A 23,793-nucleotide genomic window follows, 5' to 3' on the forward strand; every position below is an offset into this window, starting at 1 on the left:
CTTATAGACTATGAAGAGGCCTATATGTTAAAGTAAATAAAGACCACACACATGGGACAGAGTGGTACATTGTCCCGCCTGTTGATGGTCACACTGTCAGGTCCTGGTTAGGAATGTAGGCCATTGCCATGGTAATACAGCTGCCTCAAGCTTCACTGTGTCCATCCTCCTAATGACCAACACTGGTGTGTGACAACACAAACCTGTGTGTATTTCAACGCTATAAAGGTCAAAGATCATGGCACTAAAGGCATAACACTAATAAATCAATAAATTACCCATTCATAGCACATGCCAGTCAAAGGCACAAACAAATTCCTGTTATAGATTACGACACGGCCTCTACGAAAGCAGATAGGGAAAAGTTGTCTGTACTGTTAACTGTCCACAGAGTAAAACAGGATTATGTGTATTTTTCCTGCTCATGTGCAATATCAAGCAGGTGAGATCACACACAAAAACATGTCAGACTCATGATGAAACCCCATACAATATGTTGCGAGTCACAGCTATTATAGTAGTACTATGCAATAAACGCCAATTTCTCCAATGTACAACTATTTGTCCTCTGTGAACATGTCTTTTTCAAGAACACAGAGTGTCTTGTTTAGAGATGGGACCATAGATTACCGTACATGGAGTTAGACCAGACACCACCAGGGTCATCCAAACAACAAAGTTGTTCGTATAAATAAAGAAGGACAAATCCTAATAATTAATAGGCTACTTTTACTTTTGCTATGTTTACATTTGACTGGAGTGATAATCCAAATGCAGGGTAATTATGTAGTTACTTTCCCTCATTTTATTTTTAGCGTTCAGCCGAGAAGAGGGTAGCAATCCTTTTATCAATGTAGGTCTCTCTGTGTTTATTGTCTTACAGCCTCAATAAGGAATATTCAGTCATTATTTAAAACAGCCTGCCATCAGAAGGAGCTGCTAAAGTCTGAAGTTCACTTGTGCGTTTATTTGTGTCTTCATATCAGTGTTGTTGTTGCCTGCTGTGCAAAAGCTGCAGAAACTGCATAACACATTTAATACAATAAAAAACATAAAGGTTGCCTCCTATACAACACATGCTGTAGTTATTGAGATGTTATCTTATTCTTCATTTTCCACCTTTAATTTGTGCATTTTTTGTGACATACATCTTTGTTGTGTGTGTGTGTGTGTGTGTGTGTGTGTCTTTAAGAATAGCAGCCTACCTGTGAGCCCTATCTACAGCCAACTCTTCACTGTATTTCTTGCCTTGTTAATTGAGTCCGACACCAGTTGATGGTCGCTCGCTGCTGCCCATCACACACAAACACACGCTCACACTCACACACACAGGACTGTGCACATGTACTGACTACTGAAACGCAGTCAGACTCAGCAGCAGCAGTGATCTTTTTTTTTTTTTTTCCAGATCTTGCTTGGATGGCATAGATCTGTCGCTTCCGTGGGAAACTCTCTCCAATAGGAGTCATAGGCTACAGCAACAAGCTCGCTCTAAAGGCGGACATGGGTGTTTCTCCAGACATGCATCTCCACGCATTTTTGTTCCTGGTTTCACAGTTTCGACAGTGATCGCGCCGTGGAGACGCTCGCATCGTCATGTCTCGCTCCTTCTCCACGCCACTCTGACAACTTTGCGCGTCAAGGCGGAGAAAGCGGCACTTTTTGTAAATTTGTCATTTTTTGCAGGAATGGTTCGCCGCCGGAGCGTGCCGCGTCCTCCTCCTCCTCCACCTCCTCCTCTCTCTGCCTTTAGGAAACAACTTCACGCAGCCCTGGCTTTGACCATGCCTTACACTTTGATGCTTTTTTAAAAGAAAACAGTCAAAAAAAAAGCGGCGGATAATGAGCAACCACAAGGGCGGCGGAATGGCATCGAAGGAGCGGCTGTACGAGCTGTGGATGTTGTACTACACAAAGGTAAGAGGGAGCAAGTGCGGAAGCCCTGACGGTGACACCTGTTGTCGCAGCAGGTTCCTCCGCCTGAAGTTTATTACACGACCCGATCGACGCGTGATCGTGGCATGTGCGATGTGTTGTGCAGTCTGCAGTTGTGTTGTGGTGTGGTGTGGTGTGGTGTGTGTGTAGTGTATCCAAATCTGTCGTTTATTGGAATCGGTTAATGAGGAAGTCCCCTGTGTTGTTTTATCTGTCTGTTTGTAGCCTACACACACACAGCAGCTGTTTGTTTACCTACTGGTGCAGGCTGCTGCCCCTGTGTAGCCCACACCACAGACGATAGATTTCTATATCATGTCTTTACAACTGTGTTAATGGGTCATTCAACCTGAAGAGATCAGTCAGGATGTGTGATCATTAATCATGCGTGATCCTGTAGGCTACCTGCCATGCAGGTGTTGGAGTTGGAGGCTATTTCCTGTTCCTGCTCCTCTTCCCTGTTCCGATCTTCCTCTGTTAAAGCATGCCACAGTTTTTACAGCATAACAATATTGATATGTTTCAATGTATCAGAGTCTGCCTTATTGATCAGGAAAAAACAGTCACTTATGACATCAAATGCTTGTTTTTGTTTTGATTCCCCCCCAGCAGTAGCTACATTTCCTCTATGACTCACATAGGCCTATTAAATAAAAACAAAAACAAAATTGCATCTCTCTGTGGTGAGACAGCTTTACCTAATCTGGCACTATCCTTAATTGAGTGTCAAACTGTTTTATGTGATGCTCAAATGCTCTCCCTCCTGACTGAAGCTCAGTCCTCTGGTTATTCATTATAAGTGCAGCTTCTAAGTAATAGACATTCATAGTAGGAGGTTATTGCACATGGTTTTCATGTCACGCCTCCTCTTGAAGGAGCAAGACCATGTGGCTGTGAATAAATTAAGTATTACTATTTAATGTGTTTGCAATCTGCCTCCTTGCCCGAGGACAGAGATGAGGCTTCTTCTTGCATATGACCACTGTAGGTCATGGAGACGCAGCAGATCATAAAGGGTTGCTGTCTTGACAAGGATAAAATGAAGTCATGGACGTCTGTCATCACATCTATCTTATTGAATTTTGCTTAGATGATTAATTTCAGTATGTAAGGGCTGCCAGAGTCTGGTCAAAGCTAGAATAATTGGGGAAAACTGACAAAAGAGAACAAATACTAGTGAATTGCCTCTTGCTGCAGCATTCACTATCAAAGTGGTCATTGTGGTCACTCTGGGCAGATCCCAGAGGAAGTGTGTTTCTAATCCACCCAGTTACTTCTCCTTCGGGCTGCTGCAGCTTGAACAAGTATAGATTTGCAAATCGTTCTCAGTTATGAAACAAAGAGAAAAAAAAATCATAGGTGCTGACATAAGGAGTAATCCACTGCTAGAAAGAGTCACTGGTGTGCGTGGGTGCAATGTGTGCCCTGAATCTGACTTGACAGCTGTCTAGCATCTCTGTGTGAGTGACCATTTCCTTATTAAGATGCCTGGCTCTAAAGGAAAAAAGTTTAAAAATAGTTTCTTTCTTTCTTTCTCCCACTCTCTTTTATTTACTCCAGAGAATGGCACATAGATTCACAAGCTTTCTTCATAGCAGATTTTGCATGTGTGCAAATGACCCGCCATTGTTGTTGCCAAGCGGCGAGAGAGGGCAGCTCAGGAAAGTGATTTAACTGAGCCCCAGTATTAAACGTCACTACCTTCTGTGACTCAGAGAAACACAATAGGTTGCAGAAAGGCAGCAGAACCACTTCAGGGGAACAAACACCTGCCTCTCCTACAGACGTCGACGTGCCACTGTGTGTGATGTTTTTGTTGTCTGCCTGTTAGTCGAGTTAGGATAGACAATAGCTTTTTTTTCTTTTCTTTTTTTAACGAGACGCATCCAATCTTCATACCGCATACATGCAAATGAATCACAATGGAAAAGAGACCTGAGCTCAAATTGATTTTGAGGTAACTGTACACAAGCTTTTACGTATCGTGTGTAAACAAGGCTTCACTTGTAGGCAACGGTGCAACGCTTTCTGTTTGAGTCACATCAAACACACCCAGGCAGCTGTTTTACTCCATGTAACAGATCTGAATTCAAGTCTAAAAATATTTTCATCTCATGTGTCTCTATTGATGACACAGTTTTTCCTCAGACTTCTTCAAATACTTACCTCAGACTGTTAATTCAAAAGGGAAATCCTGATATCATTAACATACCTTCACAACTCAGTGTTTATGGTCTAGAGTAAAGCTGAGATGAGTCAGAACAATGGAGTCCAACATTTTTGAGGACACATGTCAGCCATTGCTCTGTATTTGCAATAAGAAGGCTAAGCTTGCTCAGGCTTGTTGGTGATAAAGGAGCTTTGCTTCCTCCGATTGTGCAAGAAGTCACACACCCTTTGCAAGACTTTTGAGAGATCAGCTGAGGTTCAGGACTGATGTGAAATTTTGAAAAGCCATTGTGTGTCTATAAGTATCTATGCTGTGTTAAGGTTGGCCCAACATGAGACAGTGTCCGTGCATTTGAACAGGCAGGCAATGGTGGATACACTGATGAACAGCTTCCATTTTAGACCAGAGTGGATTATTTGCTACAGTTACAATAATAACACTACATAGATGCATCAACAAAGCCACGGTCATACATTTATTCCATCAAATAGATCAATAAACAAAATTGACTGTGCAAACATATAATGTTCATTCACTAAATGCATCTTGGTTATCAGGTTCTTGCAGGTTTCGATGTGAAATGAGGTTGTGCTCAGTCTACATTGAGACCCTTATGTTGAAAATGCCTGTCGTTCCTCTGCTGGAGTTAAAAACCAGCCTCACTGAAACTATCTCTGGGCTCTATATCTCATATCTGAGAATGTTTCCCAGTCCACTATAAACGCTCATGCCTGACAGGTATGGACACCACACAGAAGAGTCTGATCTAATCACAGGGAGTAACATGACTTGTCAGATCGTGTCTGACGACACCCAACAACATATTGTTATAAGACAATGATAGTCTCAGAATGAACCTTAACAACAGCTTTGTTTGGTTATGTTTCATTACATGCCAGCTGTAGGGCTGTAGCCAGTGCTTTTTTTCACTCTGATGATTATGTTGAGGATTTATTACCCAGCTAATGAATAAGTCATTTGTTCAAAACTGGGACCAGTTTAATGAGATGCTTTTGTAATAAGTTACCAGAGCCCAAAGTCATTTCCTCTTGTTGCTTGTTTTCTCTAAAAACTAAAATAATCAAGGTGTATTCAAAATATGAAGCAAATATGGGGTATTTAAAAAAAATAATTGTTGAAATAGTCTGAATAAGAGTATTTCAATGAACTCTGACTTGTTAAATAAGCTGGTAGACAGTTTCACGTAATTGCAAAAAGGACCAAGCATCAACATTCAGGTGTTATCAGTTGATTAATCAATCAGTATGTGGACAGGAAATTTATCTCCAACTGATTTAATCGATGAGTTGCAACTCCTCAGTTATGAGAATATACAGTTTTTCTGTGGATTATCTGAAAGGTGGGGGTAGAGGAGGAGCTATTTCAAGACATCAGCTCGATGAATCTATAGAAAAATAATCAGCATGTGAAAATCTTTAGTCCCAGTCCTATGTTCAGGCTGCTCTTGGCCATGACTAAGCAGGGCATGATGAACATGATGATGCAGTCAGGAAACCTCAGTACGCACGGAGCTCCTGTGGTCAACACAGTGTGTACTGCCAAGAGATAACTGACCCAGCATAGACACACACACAAGTAAAACTGCACTGAGGATTGAAGTGAGCAACAAAGAGGCATCATTTGCTGCATTGTGGATACAGTCGGATGTCAGGCTGGTGGAGAAACAGTCTGTGATTATCCTGTGATCATTAGCTTGAGAGGCTGTTGCATGGACTAATTAAAGCCTGTACAGTGTAGAGATGGACCACAGTGACAACCCAATTTCCACTCATGGACGCAGCTGTGAAACCACTTCTCTGCGTGCCATGAGAGAGAACCAGCTATATTCTGTTGCTTTTTGTCACCACTGTCGGTCACCTCACTGTGCATTTATCTCGCTTACTGATGCACAATAATAAACTGTAGAAATTCAACAACAACAACAAACACGACCAACCCTGCGGCTCACTCTAACTGTCCCATGAGCCCTGTGACCGGATTCCCTCGTGCGCCTCCATCTCCCCTGTTTACCAACACAAGGGGCCGACCAGGAAAATCAAAGTGCTCTTTGCTTTCACTTGTGCAGGAAGCTGGAGTGAAGCAGAATGCCAAGCAGCCGAGAGCGACACAGCTGCTTGGCCATGTGCAGAGAGAACAGAGATAAATGACACTGTTTATAGAGGCTGGGACCTCATAGTTGGTTTGTGGCATCTGTTCTAATAGTGTTTTTAATGTGCCGTTCTCTGCCAGCGTGCGTTGAACCAGTCACTGAGCTTAGTCCTCTGGGCAACGTCATGGGAAACAAGTTGAGGGAACTGCAATGAGAGGATGTGGATTTCTTCAGAGGTGTTTTTCAAAAGTCATTATGTAAGGGATGAATTTTTAGGATTTGTCAAGGGAGACATAAAGCAGCGGGCTACTAGCTGTCTATTTGAAATTTTCTGTACAAAAATGTATTTACTCTGGTTTTACTTCTCGATAGCAAACCAGTCTCACTTCCTATTTGTGACCATTTGTTTTTTATTACAGCCGCAAAATCTACCTGTTGCACTTCCACCCAGCCTCAGCGGGTCTAAACAAAACGCCCAAGTATCTGTGCTCCACACGGAACAGATAAACTGTCACTTCCTTTTGCATTAAACGAGAGAGCCAGCCACACTTGCTAGATGTAGTTGAGCTCAAGTTAAAAATATACGGTGTTATACAGTTTTGATAATAAATATGTCTCCATTTACATTTACATGTTTTTCCAGCAGATGGAATAATACGAGACATGATGGAGCAAAAAAGAGCTCCAAAACAATGCTCATAAAAAGCTGTTATTATATTCTCAGTAATGTCAGGGAGGGGTCAGTCATCCAGCTACTGTTTATTTTACTGAATGTTGCAAATATTTCTCAGTGTCCTTGCCGCCGCAGCTCAGGAGTCAAATACCTAATGTTGGAGTCAGAAAACAATACTTGCAGAGTTTTATATGCAGTGTGATGAATGTAATCTTCTTTTCTTTCACTTTTATTTTTTTAATAATGTCAAAATCAGATTCTGTCTTCAAAGTCGTGCCTTAATATTATGTCACTGCTTCATCGCATCACATCTCAGTCAGTTTTAGCTCCTTCCACAGCTCATAAACCGCCGTCATATCGGCTCACAACCAGCAGTCGAACCAAAAGAGGAAGGGGTTTGACGAGTAGGCAGAGTATGAAGGAAATAAGCTTCAGTTAAAGTGACATGTCATTTCCTGGTTTGCTCGTTTGACGTCGGGAGACTAGAGGCGAGTGAGTCGGACGCTGTTGCTGGTGCTGAGGGTGATGTGCAGCTGCTGAGCTGCTGACTGTGGACGCCACTGAAGGCTCGTCTGAGACTGGGTTCGCAAGAACCTGGCACCCTGCTCAGCTGCGTACAATGAGAGATGGACTGGCTCATAAGTCAATGCCAGTTGGTAATGTACATTTAAAATAAATGCAGCTTTAGACAAGACAGAGTGTTCAGAGTCACATTGCATTAGTTTTGCAATTTTATGTTGCATTTGGTAGACAAACTGTTACTATTATTAATTGCATGTTACATATAGTTACAGCATCTATATATTGTACTTCAAGTCTTCGTCATGGTTCAGCCTCTAAACACACACCAGCCACAAGACACTTTACATAAATCATTTTTGATGTATTTTCCCCTTGACCAAGGGGGAAGTACCTGATGAATTAGCCATACCATGTGCTGTTTACGCTGTGTTATTTGTGTACAATGAGTCAGTCAGTCTGAGACAAATCATGTCTTCCCTCACACCCACTGCTCTGGAGAAGTTGCTACAGTGCTGACATGCACCCTCAGCTAATCAAAATGTTCAGGTTGTTCCATAACACAGTACATCAGGGAACATTTCTACATGTCCTGCGTGTTGTGTTTTTTTTTTAAACTCTGGACTCTGTTTAACACTGGGTTCCATTAATGATCGATTAGATATATTTACTATAGTGTACTATGTTTAAAGACAGGAAATAATTTCCGTGTAAAGTTGAGTGAGTCTCTTTGGTGGTGGTGTCATTTAGTGTGTCATTTAGTGTGAGACTGAGAGACTGAAGAGTAGCAAGATGAGTTGCACTGCAGAGGCAGATTAAAGCCGTGATAACAAGTGTTGTAAACATCCTCATTCAACTGTAGCCATCTTAAATGACATTGTAAGGACGGGACTTGGTAATGCAGGAATGCCCTTTTAGAGACAATATCGTGCTGATAGTAAAATGTTGTTTATGTATGCTTACCACTGTATGTGTGGAGTGTGTGACTGATGCAAAACTTACAACAAAAGGAACACGTTGGTTTTGTTTCTCTTAAAGTTCAGAAAAAAGAAAGAATTGGCTCATGGCGTTCCTCCACGAGTTGCATCTCTTTGCAACATCCTGTTACAAAAACAGGTCATAACATTTAGCCTGTGCCACGTTTGCTGTCCTAGTTTAATACTATAGCAGCAGCTGAGCACAACCAAACTCCATTGAGATTTATTTCGTAACCATACACATTTTCACACCTACTGTATTGTTTACCAGCGCTGTACGCACGCCTGGGGTACTGCCTCACATGTTCTTTCCTCCCTCCTGCAGAAAGACGTGGGCTACCTGCAGCAGTGGCTGGAAGCCTTCGTGGCGTCCTTCGAGAGGCTCATTGATGTGCAGTCACTGGAGCCTCGGAGGTGAGCTGCAGTAGCGTTTATTTTACATAAAAGGCAAAGCCAGAAGCTTCGACCTGTTTGTTTTCCCTCAAGCAGGATAAACGCTGACCTTCTGTAGTGATACCATTTTGACATGTTTATGTTATGTGTAAACTCAGCCCCTATTACAACTCCCTTTGAATGTTTTTTGTCTTCCCACATCTCCTCACATATCTTCCTTTCCAAATCTCTCAGGCTGGAGGAGTCGAGCTCAGAGGTGCCCTTGCTCCCCACAGAGGTCCTGGTGTTCCTCAGCAGCCAGCCATGGCAGAGTGCACCGCACCTCTCTGGCACAGAGGACGAGCAAAACAGCGGCACCCCCCACCCGCTGCTCCTCATCAAGTTCTACATCATAGTCTGCAGGTGAGAGGCCGATGTGCTGTGTGTGCGCCTCGTCATCGTGATCTTAAACATGGTACTACTCAATGCAACTGTCCTAACTCTGCTAATTTCCCTGTTATTGTGTGAAAACAAGTCTAGATGTTGCTGTCGTGATGAATAATAAGCAGCACAGAACAATTATCACGGGCACTTTAACATTTCTTCTATAATTGTGAGTGAAGCAAGGCTGTAGAATTTATTTTTATTTTTTAGCCATTTTAATTCTATGAAGTATTCTATTGTTTAATTAGAAAATAAAACACACATATATTCATTCATTAGGGAAAAAAATGCTTTCAATTCTATTTATGTACTGTAATAGAGATAAAGGGAAGCAGATGAATATAGACGTTGTTTCAGCTTTTCCAGAGATTGCACTGGAGGTTGTGTAAAGCAGCTGCAACTCAGTGTCGGGAAGTTGTCCCTTTGACTTTGTACATTCACTGTATCGGTCTTTTTTTTCTTGGGTAAGCATCAGACAGAATTTCTTAACGCTCAACTGCATGAATGTCTCTTTACTTCAAGGAATATGGAGAACATCGACCCAGAGAAGACCCCTGGTTTTGTTTTTGAAGCTATCAGGCTTTTGAATTTCTGTTTGGACCAGGTAAGGCCGGCATGAAGTGTTATCCAAACAGGTCGCTGAGTTCAGTGATTGATGATGCGGCTTAACGCTACGGCGTGCTCAGTATATCACACATGCAAATATTATTTAGTACCAGACATGTGATATTGCATGTTAAAGACAAGGTAAACTTGTGCTGAGGATGTGTGTCCAAACTTTGTGTTTTGAGCAGCTAAAGAATGGACAAGGAGATCAGTCCTCCCTGCAGTTGGTTGTGCAGTATGGACTCGTGCTGTGTGAGAGTCTGTTTGACCCTTATCAGACGTGGAGGAGACGGCTTGCAGGGTGAGTGTGCAGTTTGTTTTCCACTGGAGATCGTCTGCGTTGAGTGTGTGGGAGGTGGAATTTAGTCACATGAAGCCCTTAGCATATGCATTTAGCATCTTGCCCAACCTTTTTTTGTGGTGTGTAACAGCTCATCTTGTTGTCTCTAAGCCACCAAGTCGAGCCTCATTTGTGACAGCATTATTAGTGGCAGTCGCACGCTGACTGGGCGTGATGCAAGTAGGAGTGCACTGACTCTTGGCTCTGTGTGTGTGTGTTGCAGGGAGGAGGTGAGCCTGCTGGAGAGGAACAAGTATAAGTTCTCCCCACTGGCCTTGCCCGAGGAGCTGCCCGCTCTCTTCCATGGTGAGAAACTTCTCGGCCGCCCTACTCTTGATCTCTGTCAGACCTCACACACCACGAGAATCAAACTGTTCCTGCCGCTGCCCAAACACAGCTGACATCTGTCATATTTGACACGGACAAACGCCGCCTTTTTGTTGTCTCAGATTGTCCCAGGAAATTGCTCTTTAGCAAAATTGTCTTTCTCATAATGAGAAATAACAGGTCATGTCACACGGTCAAAATGTCCAGTTGCGGTTGCTCATCAAGGGTCTTAATTACCAGGTTTCAATCACAAACAATCACAAACACATCTAATTACAAGTAGTGAGCATTAATCTATAAGCCATGTGGGAAATCTCAGCCTGGACAAGTTTCTGAATGTCCACATTTTAGGAGGATTATACTGTGATAGTATGCTTTAATTGGAAATGCTAAGAGCTAATTGTGTAATACCTAGCCGATTAGGGAGGATTAGGCTTTTCTGTGTGATGTAATCATGGCAGCGTTGCAAGAGGAATTTTGTTGAGGCGTTGTACCGTGTACCTCCTTTTGACTGTTTTTTATTCTAGTCATTTTCTTTGTCCCAGTTTATCCTGTTCACAGTGGCAGGGGGCTGGAGTCAGTACCAGCATGCATGAGCAACAGGGATTCTGACAGAAAAGTTGTGTTCATTTTTCCTCTGTAGTGTGGTTAAGTGGTAGTTTGCCTTGTGTAACCCTGTCTTTTGGCTCGACCACGCTTGTCTCTCACAGCAAGTCTACGAGAAAGTGAGCAGATCCCAGAGTCCCTCATACTCAGACTGGTTCATCTTCAGGGTGCTGTGATCAGTGGAGGAAAGGTCTGTCCTCTGCATGAGGGATCATTCAACAACCTAAGAAAACACAAAAGCAAAAATCAAAGAGATCACCATTTCTCTTTCTGTTTTTATCAGAAAAACGGCCTCCTCTCCATCACCCCTCACTCTGTTGAGGACCTGTTCTGTGTTTTACGAGCGTGGTGCTGCCGGACCTCCCCTGAGCCTAAGGACACGGCGCTCCCTCGGCTCACCCTGCAGTGCCTGACGGCTACGATCCACCTCCTGCACTCCAGCAGTCCGTCGGAGCGGCAGGTCGAGATCCGGACGATACTGGAGAGCTACTTCCAGCTCCTCAACTGGAACCGTCTGCTCAGCAGCGAGCAGCAAGTCAGAGAGAGCTGGGAAGACAGTCTGATCCTGCTCCAGAGCCAAATGCTAAGTAAGAGCATGTCCACGAGGTCTCTAATCTAGTTGGATGTAAAGCAGCACGGGGGCCAAATATTCAATTTCCCTCGAGTCTGATTAATATATTGAGTCAACATCCTCCTTATTGTCAACTCTAGCTGCTGTTCCGGAGATCCTGCAGTGCTCTGACAGACCAGCCCTGCAGGCCGTCTTCCTCAACAACAACTGCTTCGAACACATCCTCAGGCTCATTCAGAACAGCAAGGTCAGACCCCTGACCCCTGTCCATCTTAAAACATGTCTGTCTGCGCTGTCAGCTCTTTATATCTGCCCCTCTGTCAACTGTCAGTCTGTCACCCTATTTTCATTATTCATATTGTTGTCAGCTATCACCAGTCTACTTCTTCTTTTATGTGTTTATTTAATGTCACATCTGCTTTCCAATCTCTGACTAATTTCTCAGTGTGATAAAATCTCACCCAAAAACTCATTCTTGCAGCTGATGTTTTGCTCTCATGCCCCACAACACAACACAAGTGTCTTGCTGCAGCCATAGAGAGACCGGGATCGAACCTGTCTCTGTGACCGCTCATAGATGACCTTTTTTTTTGTCTAATTGTCTGTCTTTTTGTGCTGGGTGTGTGTGTGCGTCCTGCGTGCTTGTGTGTGTGTGTGTTTGTGTGTGTTTGTGTATGGCTGTAGCTCTTTCAGAGCAACAGGCGTAGGCCGGAGCGTGAGGTTGCGTGTGACCTCGCCACACGTTTACTCACAGAGGTCGAAGTGGACCAGGTACTCCCCCTCCTGCACTCGGTGGCGATATGGGTTCTGTCAGCAGGAAACTCAGCCTTCTCTCCTCTCGTTAGCTGCTGTGAGCTATTTAAACAGGAAGCTTTAGGCAGGAAGTCTGACTTACACTCTATTGTAAATAAAGCAGGTAGCGCGGCCATACATGATAGCTGTCGTCTGGAGTCCACTTTTCTATCGGTCGTATCTGTACATCTGGAATGCATGTTCACTCACATGTCCCATACTATTAAGTGTCATTTGTGTTTGTTCTGCCTGAAACCTACTTCAAATAAACACGAGGAGAAGCTGCTCGTAACTTTGCTGCACATTGAAAAGTCAAGATTCAGATTATTAGGATTAATTTGTTGCCTGTGTGGGAGTGTGTATTCATATCAGATTCGTAATTAGAGGCTGAATTCCCTGTTGACAACACTGGGCAAGGAGAGCATGCCGTGTTTTTCATAGTGCATGAAATGGTCGTTTTTTGGGGGCGCATGTATTTCCTTTTTCTCCTTCGTATTTTGGCTGATCTGTCGTGTGACTGGTTCGTGTCCTGGGCTTCGATGTTGCCTGATTTTCAGCAATAGTTGGGGCAGGGGGCGGGGGTTGTCTCAGTTGTTTTTTGGTGGTTGGCTTTTTTTAATTAATTTTTTTTATGCATGCTGGGACCTAAGTGATTAACAAAGACACGGTTGTTTGGTGACTGGTGCAGCCACTTACTTTGACTCAATCTGCTCCAATATTTCTGGCGTGGGCAAAAAACACTTTACAGTCAATCAGATGAAAAAATTCCTTCATTCATTTGATGAAAGATTTGCTTTAAATTGACTTGTTTTCTTTTCGGTCATGTGTGAATCTTCACCTTTTATGGGCTTTTGGTGTCAACTCATGATTGATGCTTATTTGTAGCCCTTATCAACTCTACCTCCTTATCTTGATGCAGGTTTGGGAGAAAGGATCAGACAGTATTACAGTTCATGCTTTAGGAGTCCTCACAGCTATAATGAGTAACTCACCCTCTGCAAAGGTAAGGCCCTCTGTCGCCATCCATGGTTAAAACCTATTTAATTCATACCTCTGTGCACACATTATTAAGCACAATGTGCCACCACTATGATGCCTGCCATGCCGATACAAATGAGCTCCTGATGAGGGAAGCTGTTTTCTTTTCATTTAAGAAATCTCATTGTGATCTCATCCAATGTATGGAAGTGTGCCAACTAGTTACTCCCTGTGGAGCAGCTTTCTCCAGCCTATTTCTGTCTCCTTCCCCCTCAGGAGGTTTTCAAGGAGAGGATTGGCTACTCCCAGCTGTTTGATGTGCTGAAGAGTCAAGGTCAACCCACCAAAAGGCTGCTGCAGGAGCTGATGAACATGGTTAAATGCACATTTCCTCATTATCCCTGCTGACTGCAGAGACCGTAGAAGTCAATTTGCTCTTATTGATGACCTTGTTACAGTTTAAATTGTGTTAGAGCTAGTTAACCTAAAGTTATCATGTCACGTGACCATGTCTATGTCTTATTTTCATTCTTGGCTCCTCTTCGTCTCCAGGCAGTGGAAGGCGAGCATGCCCACGCTCATCACCTGGGCATCAGTAACGACCAGCCCTTGCTCCTGCTCCTGCAGTGGCTGCCTGACCTGTCGGGTCAGAGGGACCTTCAGCTGCTGGTGGCGCAGTGGCTGGCCACCGTGTGCTGTGGCTCCTTGTCCTGTCGCACCGTGGCCGTGGAGGCGGGCATGGTGGGAGCTCTGCTGCAGGTGCTCACGCAGCCCCAGAGTCTGGACCGGCAGTGTGCAGACGCTCTCCTGGGCCTCCTGCAGCACCTGGGCTCCTTGTGTCTGAAGCCAGAGGAGCTGAAGGGTCTGCTCCGACTGCTCAGGGTGGATCAGGAGAACGGTGCAGCGGTGGGCAGGGTGCACCCCTACTGCACTCGGATCATCCGGGTGCTGTCGGCCATGGCGGCCAGAGAGGGCCGGGACAGCGCCCTGCAGTACTTTGATCTCACGCCCCCTATGGCAGGTATTATGGTGCCCACAGTCCAACGCTGGCCAGGCAGCGGGTTTGCCTTTCACGCTTGGCTCTGCCTCAACATGGAGTTCCCCTCCTGTCACTCCGAGTTTTTCAACAACCGCAGACCTCGTGCCAACTCTGGCACAGGGGGTCAGCATGATATTGGAAAAGGGCCACGCAGGAAGCAGCTCTACAGGTAGAGAAACACAGGACGGATGAGAACTGTACTGAATCACACGCATGTAATTTTCCGCTAGCTCATTACAGTTTCTGACAGAGAACCCGTTTTCTCTCTCCAAAAAGTTTTTTCACAGCTAGTGGCACTGGGCTAGAAGCCTTCTTCACCATGGAGGGTGTGCTGGTAGTGGCTGTTTGCACTAAGAAAGACTACATGGCTGTCGCTCTGCCAGAGTACCCACTAGCTGACTCACGCTGGGTGAGTGTGGACACACACTGAATAGTGGAGCCAGGATTTTGGCCAACATTTGTCCTCATTTAGCCTGTCCCAAATAAAAATAGACTAAATCAAGAGGAAAATCGCACACCATTTTTCTAAACGATGCCGCCTGGGCTGGTAACCTTGAAGCATAATTATTTCAAGAGATTGAAGTGTGTGCCTCCTGAAGAGGAGAATAAGAGCTCTAACAGCATTGTTAAATTAAAAAACTGTTTTCCTCCAGTTCATCAGTAAAAATAACTTTTCACAGTGCTAACGTGTGTGTGTGTGTGTGTGTGTGTGTGTGTGTGTGTGTGCTCTCTAATCTCTTCCTCATCACAGCATTCAGTGGCCATAGTCCACATCCCAGGCCGCCGTCCATTTGGCCAGAACCTCGTCACCATTTACATTGATGGAGAGCAGCGCAAAACTGCTCAGCTTCGCTTTCCATCCCTCAGTGAGGTAACTCACCACCCGACCGTCTACATACTATATTGTTATTGAGTAGTTTCCCTCAGTCAGTCTAACTCTCCCTGTCTCTCTCTCCCCCTCCGTCCCTGAACCTGAAGCCTTTTACCTCCTGCTGCATCGGCTCTGCAGGCCACCGGACCACTACCACCACCACCTCCCCCAACCTGCCCACGACCTCGTGCTCCAGCCCGTCCCCAGAGTTTGCCTTCCCGCCCCACGCTCCCTCCCTCATCCGCTCCCAGTCTTTCCCAGCCTCCTTTGCGGGAGGCCACTGGGGTTCTGCGGGCGACTCCCCGGTGCACACCATCCCAGCGGGCCTGCAGGACACGGAGTGGGGGACGCCCACCTCTTTGGACGGTCTCCTGGGCAACGCCTTCATCTGCCACGAAGCTCTGCAGACAACCCACACAAGATCTCTGTTTGCTGCAGGTATGTCACGCTCTGCTGCGATGCAAATACTGTCACACACGTTGAATTATGACATCATTTATGTGAGTCTCTGAATTCGCCAAAAAAATCAAATGTATAGACAACCAATAGTCGAGAAAATCACAGTCTCTAAACTGTGGAGAGAACAGTGGTTGTGCTTGTATTTTTTTTTTACATACACACAAAGTAATGTTTGCATGTTTTATGACCTACATTGCTTTCTGCTCTCAGGCCCCAATCACGTGTCCTTATTCAAAGCGGATGGAGAGTTATCTGATCTCAACAACAAGCTTCTGCTCTACTACACTCCACAGGTGGGCCACTGAAACTCAGTATTGCACTGATGTTACTGTAAATAATTGATAACACCAGCAGAGATATTGTTGTTAACATGCTTGCATTTTTTTTCCCAGGCTTTCAAGAGCCAGATATGCCTGGACCTGTCTCCCAATCACCACTATGACGGCAGGCTGACAGGACACAGGGTGGTGAACTGGGACATCAAGGTTAGAGATGAAACCTTTTATCATTTTAGATGTGATTTGTAACTCTTACTGTGAGCTTGTTTTTTTTTTTTAAATGCATTTTTTTCTCCCTTCCCCACAGGATGTTGTGAATGTGGTTGGAGGTATTGGGGTTTTGCTGCCTCTGCTAGAGCAGGTGTCTGAGGCAGAGCAGGTTTACAATGGTGGTCAAGAGATCTCAGATTTGCTTGGACCAGAGCTGACTTCCTCCAGAGGCCCCGCCGCCATGCTGCTGCCACTCAATAAGTCGGCAGGTCGGTTCATGCCGGGTATCTACACTTTTACTTCTGTTTTTTGGGAATATTGTGTTTATTACTTCCTCTCCCTTGGTTATTATCCAGATTTATAAATGAAATGAAAATGTTCTGAGTAGCAGTGGGTCAGTGTCTACACATTGTGCGTGATTGTGAAATCATGGCTAATGGATTAAAAGTGTTCCTGGGTAAACTGAGTCATATAGTAATACTTCAAGAGCTCACAACACCTTAGTCTGTGTAAATAAAGACACTAATATAATGAGCGTAATGGAACAGTCTGTGAGAAGTGAAACAAACACCCGGACATATGATTCATCCTGAGATATGATAATGTCAATAAAGTGCTTTGTAATGCATAAATACAGCTGTGGGTAACACAGGAAGTCTTAAATGTTGTTTTGCCCTATTTTGTTTTCTCTCTCAGAGGGCAGACTAGAGAAAAACAGCATTGCTGCTTTCCTGCTGATGGTGAAAAATCTGATTCGCCATCACCCCGTCAATCAGGAGAGCCTGTTGCACTGCCACGGGCCCAGCATCATAGGAGCCATGCTCAGCAAAGTAAGTGCTGCGTATGCCAGCGTGCACTGCAGCAAGTGGGAGCTAATTGCGAGACGCATCTGAAAAAGGAATAGTTGACCTTTTCCATTGTATTACTGCAGAGTAATTGCGGTGTAATGAATGGTTATGGTGTTGTTGGAACAGCAGTGGTTCTTTCACAAAGGCAGAATCACATGCTTGTGTGGGGGAATTTATGCAGTTTGTCAGACTGCGTGGTGTCTCTGAATGAGAACAAAGGATTTCATCCACAAAATCTGCTGCTTAAAAATGTTTTATTGAAAATTACGGACTACAAGAAATTTTAAAATGACATATAATTTAAGACAAGAAGGCCACTGTTGGTTGTGATCATTTTTTGTCCTCTGTTCCTGTGCTCAAGATTTCTCTGTAATAATTTTCACTTTCCAAACTGCTCAGTGGATCTCAGACGAGCATTACTAGTCACCAAGTATCTTTTTGATGCGGTGATGCAGACAACATTATCTGTATTTGATGCTGAGCCACATCAAAGACAAACTTGCATCACTTGCATCACTTTTGATTCAGAGCAAATGCCAAAGGGCTCTGGAGCAAAGATCAGTGTTGTCTCCATTCTGTAGTAGAAATGATGTCTTCAGATTCTTTATGAGACATGTTTTGAGCTCAGAAATTGTAATTGCTGTTGATGGTTTAAATAGATGTGAATCTTTGACGGCTGCAGCCGATCAGGTGTCGATCTGGTGCAGCACAGACATGCTGGTTGTCTGGCAGGATATGATGAAACTCTGTATGCGACATTGACGTGGAGCATCCTGTAAAGTAATAATCACAGCCAGTCAGGTTTGGCTGAGGCTGGAGGCTGCAACTTCATATTATTTTATATTATTTTTCATCCATCAATAATCTGTTGCCTTTTTTCTGGATAAATTGTTTGGTCTTCTGTTCTGTAAGACATCAGACAAAAGTCAATATCAGCTTCCCACACAGTCCAAGCTGACATCTTCAAATGTCATATTTTAACCAACAGTTAAAAACCTAAATACTCGTAATATTCAGTTTTCTAATATCTTTCTATCTATTGAATGATAATCAAAGTAGTAAAGTGAAAACGTACTTATACACAGCACACACTTTAACACCCTTCCTCTCTGTTTCCTGCCCTGCAGGTCCCAGGCAGCATGATGGACATGAACGTTTTAATGGCATGTCAGCTACTGCTGGAGCAGGTTTTCAATGAGGGCAACAGCCCACTTCTACAGCAACTCTACCAGCACCTGCTCTTTGATTTCCGCATCTGGACTAAAAGCCATTTCGCCGTTTGTCTGGGTAAGACACAAGCAGCCTCCGTGCTGTCATGTAACGCACCTGCGAAACCTTTTCATGTCTGGCGAAGCTGTTTGTGTCCCTTTTTATATGGATATGCACAGCCAAGACTGAAAGGAGTAAAGGAGGCTGAAGGCACCGTGGAGCAGAGATAGAATATATTAATGTTTTTTAGTTCAAGCCATAGCAAGGATTATAAGTGAATCTGTGCCTGAAGCTGCACTTCTGTGCCCTGTTTTGTAAATGAATGCACTTCTTCAGTACAAGCTCACATATTGGTTTGACATTTCTAAATGTCAACCTGAAGGGAGATGACAAAAGTATTCTTTTCCCCTGAAGCCCACGTGCAGTACCTGGCGTCTGTGATAAACAAAGGGAAGCAGCGCATGAAGAGGAAGTATGGCGTTCAGTACATTCTGGATACCGTTCGGACATACTACAGGTGAATCTTTCTCACAATATGCAGTATGTGGAAACAGTTCCTAATAAATGCACTGCGCTTGAGTGTTTGTAAAGTGTTGGTATTCTTAAACAATTATACTCGTTCTTGACTCTTTTATACAGTGACTAATAAGGGGCTCATTTTTTTTTTTCCTCAATCTTTGGTCATAGTGTGGAGAAAGATGGCAGCCCTCTGTCTGATGAGAAGCAAACAATCCAGACCTCCCTGTTCACTCTGCTGCAAGACTTCCTCAAGTCTCCGACACCAGAGGAGCTTCACAGCGTCCTCGCCTACATTCTGACTGTTGGAGAGGAACAGCAGGTTGTACTTGTATCTTTCATCTCTGTTTCTTAAGGGAGTTGCATTTTCTTACGGTTTGACCTTTTCAGTCCCCGAATGAACTCTCCCTGATCACACACAGCTTATTCTTTGGAGTGACCTTCTACTTTGTAGTTTCCCTCCTCAAAATATATTTCTTTGTACTTTTTTTTTATTAACTTCTTCCTCCTTTGCATGATTCACTCCTCTGCCGATCAGGTGGTGAGGGCCTTGGACGTGGTGTATGAGCTGTTGAGGAGCAGCCCTCCCCGTGAACACGTGCAGGCCGTGCTGCTGGAGTGGGGCGTGGAGCAGCTCTATTGTGTGCTGCTCACTCCAAACTTTGGAGACGAGGCCCGAGAGAGAGTGTTCAGGGTGAGAAAAATGGAACGGACGTCTGAAAATACTTTGGCTTATTGCTCAGCAGATATTATGTTGTCAAAACAGAAAAAAAAACTCCCAGTTTTCTTATGATATTGCAGGTTTTATACAAAATCCTCAAAAGCGAGCGAGTGTCTGAGCGAAACAAGCAGCGCATTAAGCTCAAGGATTTTGGGTACCTTGGCCTGGTTGGTTTCCTAGACGACATTCCCGTCACCATGAACACCGTGCGCTGTCTGTATGAGCAGGTCCTTGCTACAGGTAATGATGAAGCAACCTCTTTCCCCCGCACTAGTGAGCTTTAAAATGGATGAATTTTATTGGTCTTGAAAATTAGGTTGTTAAGTATTTCTGTAAAACTTAACAATCGCAACTATCAAAATTTTAGTCTCAGAAACAAAACATCCTTAAATTATCAAATTTAATGATTCAAACTCATCACCTTCATGTGAACTGTGTGAATACATGTTGATTGGATTTAATTAAAAGTGGTTTCTGCCAGGCAAGTAAACAACCAAACAGTCATTATGTGATTTGGTAAGGTCAATAAATGTCTTTTTAATTTCCTAATAATTTCTAATAATAATATTTTCAGGATATTTCCTGGAAAACAAAAACTCTATTTCTTGGAACCAAATACAAACACTTACAATGAACCTCCTCCTCCAAGTGATACCAAGCATTTGTAACGTACAGTCCTCAAAAATGTGAATTTTGTTTTTACACGCAAGAATAGATGTTCCAATAATAAATGAAAAATGAATTGATATCTACTTAAGTGGAATGGAGCAGCTTCTCTGCAGCTTAACATAACAAAGCAAAGTTACTTAGAGATGACTAAGAACTTAGAAATTATCCTAATAATAATAATAATAATAATAATAATAATAATAATTATTATTATTATTATTATAGTAACAATAGAAAGCTAATTGATTTTGCTGCTGCCCCACAGATGCCAGCCCTAACTTCAGAGACCTCCTGGCTGTGGTCTGTCTGTCCCACCGAGCCGAGCTCACTGTCCGCTTGGACGTCTGTCGCAAGGTCAGTCTGCTCACATGATTCATGCTCTGTTAAAACTGGCATACAGGGAGTTTCATCCTCGGCATATTTATCATCTCAGTAATGAAAACAAGCTCTCTCTGTTCCTCTCTGACATGGCCCCAGCTCTTTCATCTGATCTACTCCAATGAGGATTACGTGAAGCAGCTCGCTAAGCAGCCCGGCTGGCAGGACGTTCTCACCAAACTCTACGTGAAAGAGTCCTACGAGTCCCACACCACCAGCATCACAGACTCCGGCACCCACAGCTCCTTTGAACCAAACTATCGGCCGACGCTGCGCAGGGATCAGTCTCTGGTCATAGAGGACACGCCCACCTTCCTGAGCTACCGCACCTCGCAGGACATCGACGATGAGGAGGAGGAGGATGAAGGTGGCCAGCGGGACATCTCCGAGGGATTCTCTGATTTGTCCCAGTCGCCTCCAAGTGGAGGGGGAGGAGGAGGAGGAGAAGGAGGAGAAGGAGGCCCGCTGAAAAACTTCACCAGCTCCCTCCATTTTAAGTCGTTTGACTCGGTGGACCAGAGCAGCCAGTCCTCCTTCATCTCCAGTGCAGTTGACATCACCTCGTCTGGCCCCAACGAGGAGGGGAGGGAGTACCAGCCCCTCTCTCCCTTTGGTACATCGCCCTTAGATCTGGAGCTGGGAGGCATCGGAGAGACAGGTGCACACACTCCTACTGCAGGCAGTCTGACAAACACACCGTCTCCTCTAGAGCACTGCAAACCGTTTCCACCACTCAGACCCAGGAAGAGCTCCAGTCTGTCCAATGTGCTGGACGATACCAGCTACGGGACAGACCCTCCTACAGGAGACACAATCTCCAATACGTCCAACCCACAGGTATGGCTGCTTTTTTTCCCCTTTTTTAAAGCCCCTGTACAGACTTTTCATTTAGTGTTGATTTTGGCGGCCCCTGTGGACAAAAGCGGTGGAATGAAGACTGCATTTCCCACTGTCATGAAGACGTTTGTCTGGCCGGCGCGTGTAGATTTATTTTGGAAACGTCGGAAAGAAGACGGGATTTGCTTTTTTTTTTTTTTTTTAGCAGCGTAATGTATCTATTCGTATCGTTTCGTCAGTGGTCCGACCCGACCATGCCTTCCAGAGGTATCAAATTAAACTACTTAGAAATAGCGTATCTTCACACTGATGGGCTCATTTGCTGTTGTAGGTAACAGAGACACATCAGCAGAAACCAGAGACTTTTACGTACAGGGGCTTTAAGTGTGTGGAGTTTCAGTTGTTTTCTGTGTGGGTTTGGGTTTGGACTGAGTTGTGTTTCTGTTACAGCAGACCCCTGAGGAGGAGCTGTGCAACCTCCTCACCAACATCGTCTTCTCTGTGCTGTGGATCGGCAGCGGCGCCGAGGGACTGGAGGACGTGGTGTGGAGGGAGAGAGGGCAGGTTTTCTCCGTCCTCACCAAACTGGGTTCATCGTGCCAGCTGGTCCGACCGCCCGACGACATCAAACGCAGGTCGGTCACGGTTTTCCATTTTCAAATGCGAACAAACACATTCCACCATCTGCACCGAGCGAGCCTGCAACGTATCACAGTGGAAAGACTAACAGAACCACACCTTTTGTCTTAATAATGTTCAGAAACATTATCACAACATGAACTCACGGTTTGTTTGTGTGGCAGTTTGCTGGAGATGATGCTGGAGTCGTCTCTGTCCGACCTGAGGGACGCCCAGGGAGTGTCTCTGCCTTTCTGTCCCAGTCTGGTGCGGCTGCTCCGGCTGCTGCAGGACTTCCTGTTTGCTGAGGGCACAGACAACCGCACGCTGTGGAGCGAAAAGGTATACCACATTCTCCACCTAACTCAGACTGTATCTACCACAGATATTATTCTCCTCTGCTACTAGAAGCCTGTCTCCACCTTGGCTGGCTGGCTGTAAAAACACCACTTGTGTTTACTTCAGAGAAATCAGTCCAAATGGTCTTATCTGTAGAGCAGCAAGACTCAGCAGATTAAAAACAAGACTATGATTCAACTCAAATTTCAAAATAAAAGTGGTATTTGAAGCAAAAAAATATTTTTCAAACTCTTTGTGGTATTTGGGACTTTTGTTTTTTTTGGTATTATGCTTATTCCTTCTCTTGCTGAGTTAGTTTATACCTCCAGGAAGAATAGCTGTTGCTTGGCAAAAGCTAATGGGGATCTAAAATAAACAAACAAACAGACAATTAGCTTAATCTGAGGAAATGTGCGCAGAGACATTATGTCACTTACCTGTAGGCTATTGTCTCCTGAACTGACTCATGTTGAACTGCTCCACATAAACCCTGTTTTTTGTGTTTGGCCTTTGAAATTAAATAATTCAGAAACATAATAAATCTTTTAAAATCAGATTATATTGTTGGGAACAGGTTCTGTAATTTAATCAGATATATGAACACATTTTTTTTTTAATAATAGTTTTTCTGAAGTTTTTACATTTCTTAGAGAGTAAAATGAAGCTGAGGCAGCTGGGTGTGGCTGTTGTCAGTTACTATGTTTAACATCGGCTGACATTTCCCTGACTTGAGTCAATGCAGGGTGGAAAGTCACGTTTGGGTGTAGGTACGAGCAACAATCAACTAGCCTATACGCTTTGTTTAATGCATTGAATGGGCTTATGTTGTTGTAAACCCTGCAAGGTGTGGAAACAGGTCTAGCCCTCTTTTTGTTCTTGAGCACTTTGTTGACAGCTCTTGTTGTCTTCCAGATTTTTGAGGGGGTGGTGAACCTGTTGGACAGGTTACAGGCCTGGCATAGCACCCCCGGGAGCCCTGGGAATACAGAACTGAAGGAGATGGCCCAGATCGGCCTGCGAATCATCACCGGTTACATCCAACAGCCCTACTCACAGGTCAGCACCACCCATAATATGTCTTGTTCAGTACAGCAACCAGTAACGTATGAAAAAAACATTCTCCCTGTCTTTCACAACCCAAGATTGAACTTTGCAGAAAATACATTTTTAGGGGTTGCAGAATTTATTTAACTCGATAAGTGTACTCAGATAAAGCCATACCAAGAAATACCAAGCCTTCTATGGGTTTCTTTTCAAAGACATTGCAGTCATTCCTCTTAGGGAGTGTACTGTATGAAAGCGCAGCTCCTGGCAGAGTTATGACTGCTGCTGCTGCCTCTTGGTAGTAGATTGTGAGATTGAGGGAGAGGTCATAAGGGAA

General features: G+C 44.2%; 1 protein-coding gene across 9 annotated transcripts in view; it reads left to right on the plus strand.

Annotated features, from left to right (window-relative positions):
* Positions 1–1,473: 1,473 nt before the first annotated feature.
* The window catches only part of nbeal2 (neurobeachin-like 2), a 31,845-nt gene continuing 9,525 nt past the window's right edge, over positions 1,474–23,793 (plus strand). Inside the window, exons 1-30 of one of the 9 annotated variants that reach the window (XM_085802092.1) lie at positions 1,474–1,917; positions 8,710–8,798; positions 9,012–9,179; positions 9,723–9,804; positions 9,995–10,107; positions 10,370–10,452; positions 11,184–11,269; positions 11,363–11,666; positions 11,791–11,897; positions 12,335–12,421; positions 13,362–13,445; positions 13,697–13,795; positions 13,973–14,628; positions 14,736–14,868; positions 15,211–15,330; positions 15,438–15,768; positions 16,000–16,082; positions 16,182–16,274; positions 16,375–16,561; positions 16,974–17,107; positions 18,253–18,412; positions 18,749–18,851; positions 19,022–19,172; positions 19,389–19,544; positions 19,652–19,811; positions 20,506–20,594; positions 20,718–21,455; positions 21,906–22,090; positions 22,259–22,415; positions 23,325–23,468. In XM_085802092.1, coding sequence (XP_085658218.1) covers positions 1,843–1,917; positions 8,710–8,798; positions 9,012–9,179; positions 9,723–9,804; positions 9,995–10,107; positions 10,370–10,452; positions 11,184–11,269; positions 11,363–11,666; positions 11,791–11,897; positions 12,335–12,421; positions 13,362–13,445; positions 13,697–13,795; positions 13,973–14,628; positions 14,736–14,868; positions 15,211–15,330; positions 15,438–15,768; positions 16,000–16,082; positions 16,182–16,274; positions 16,375–16,561; positions 16,974–17,107; positions 18,253–18,412; positions 18,749–18,851; positions 19,022–19,172; positions 19,389–19,544; positions 19,652–19,811; positions 20,506–20,594; positions 20,718–21,455; positions 21,906–22,090; positions 22,259–22,415; positions 23,325–23,468 — 5,157 coding nt within the window. In that variant the 5' untranslated portion in view covers positions 1,474–1,842. Of the gene's footprint in view, positions 1,918–7,354; positions 7,545–8,709; positions 8,799–9,011; positions 9,180–9,722; positions 9,805–9,994; positions 10,108–10,369; positions 10,453–11,183; positions 11,270–11,362; positions 11,667–11,790; positions 11,898–12,334; positions 12,422–13,361; positions 13,446–13,696; positions 13,796–13,972; positions 14,629–14,735; positions 14,869–15,210; positions 15,331–15,437; positions 15,769–15,999; positions 16,083–16,181; positions 16,275–16,374; positions 16,562–16,973; positions 17,108–18,252; positions 18,413–18,748; positions 18,852–19,021; positions 19,173–19,388; positions 19,545–19,651; positions 19,812–20,505; positions 20,595–20,717; positions 21,456–21,905; positions 22,091–22,258; positions 22,416–23,324; positions 23,469–23,793 lie in introns of those variants that run through there. The other 8 variants (XM_085802093.1, XM_085802094.1, XM_085802101.1 and 5 more) reach the window with 8 other exon arrangements.

This window comes from Trachurus japonicus, chromosome 16 (genome assembly GCF_045865225.1).
Source record: "Trachurus japonicus isolate A0001 chromosome 16, Traja_1.0".
In the NCBI taxonomy this organism is placed as follows: domain Eukaryota; kingdom Metazoa; phylum Chordata; class Actinopteri; order Carangiformes; family Carangidae; genus Trachurus; species Trachurus japonicus.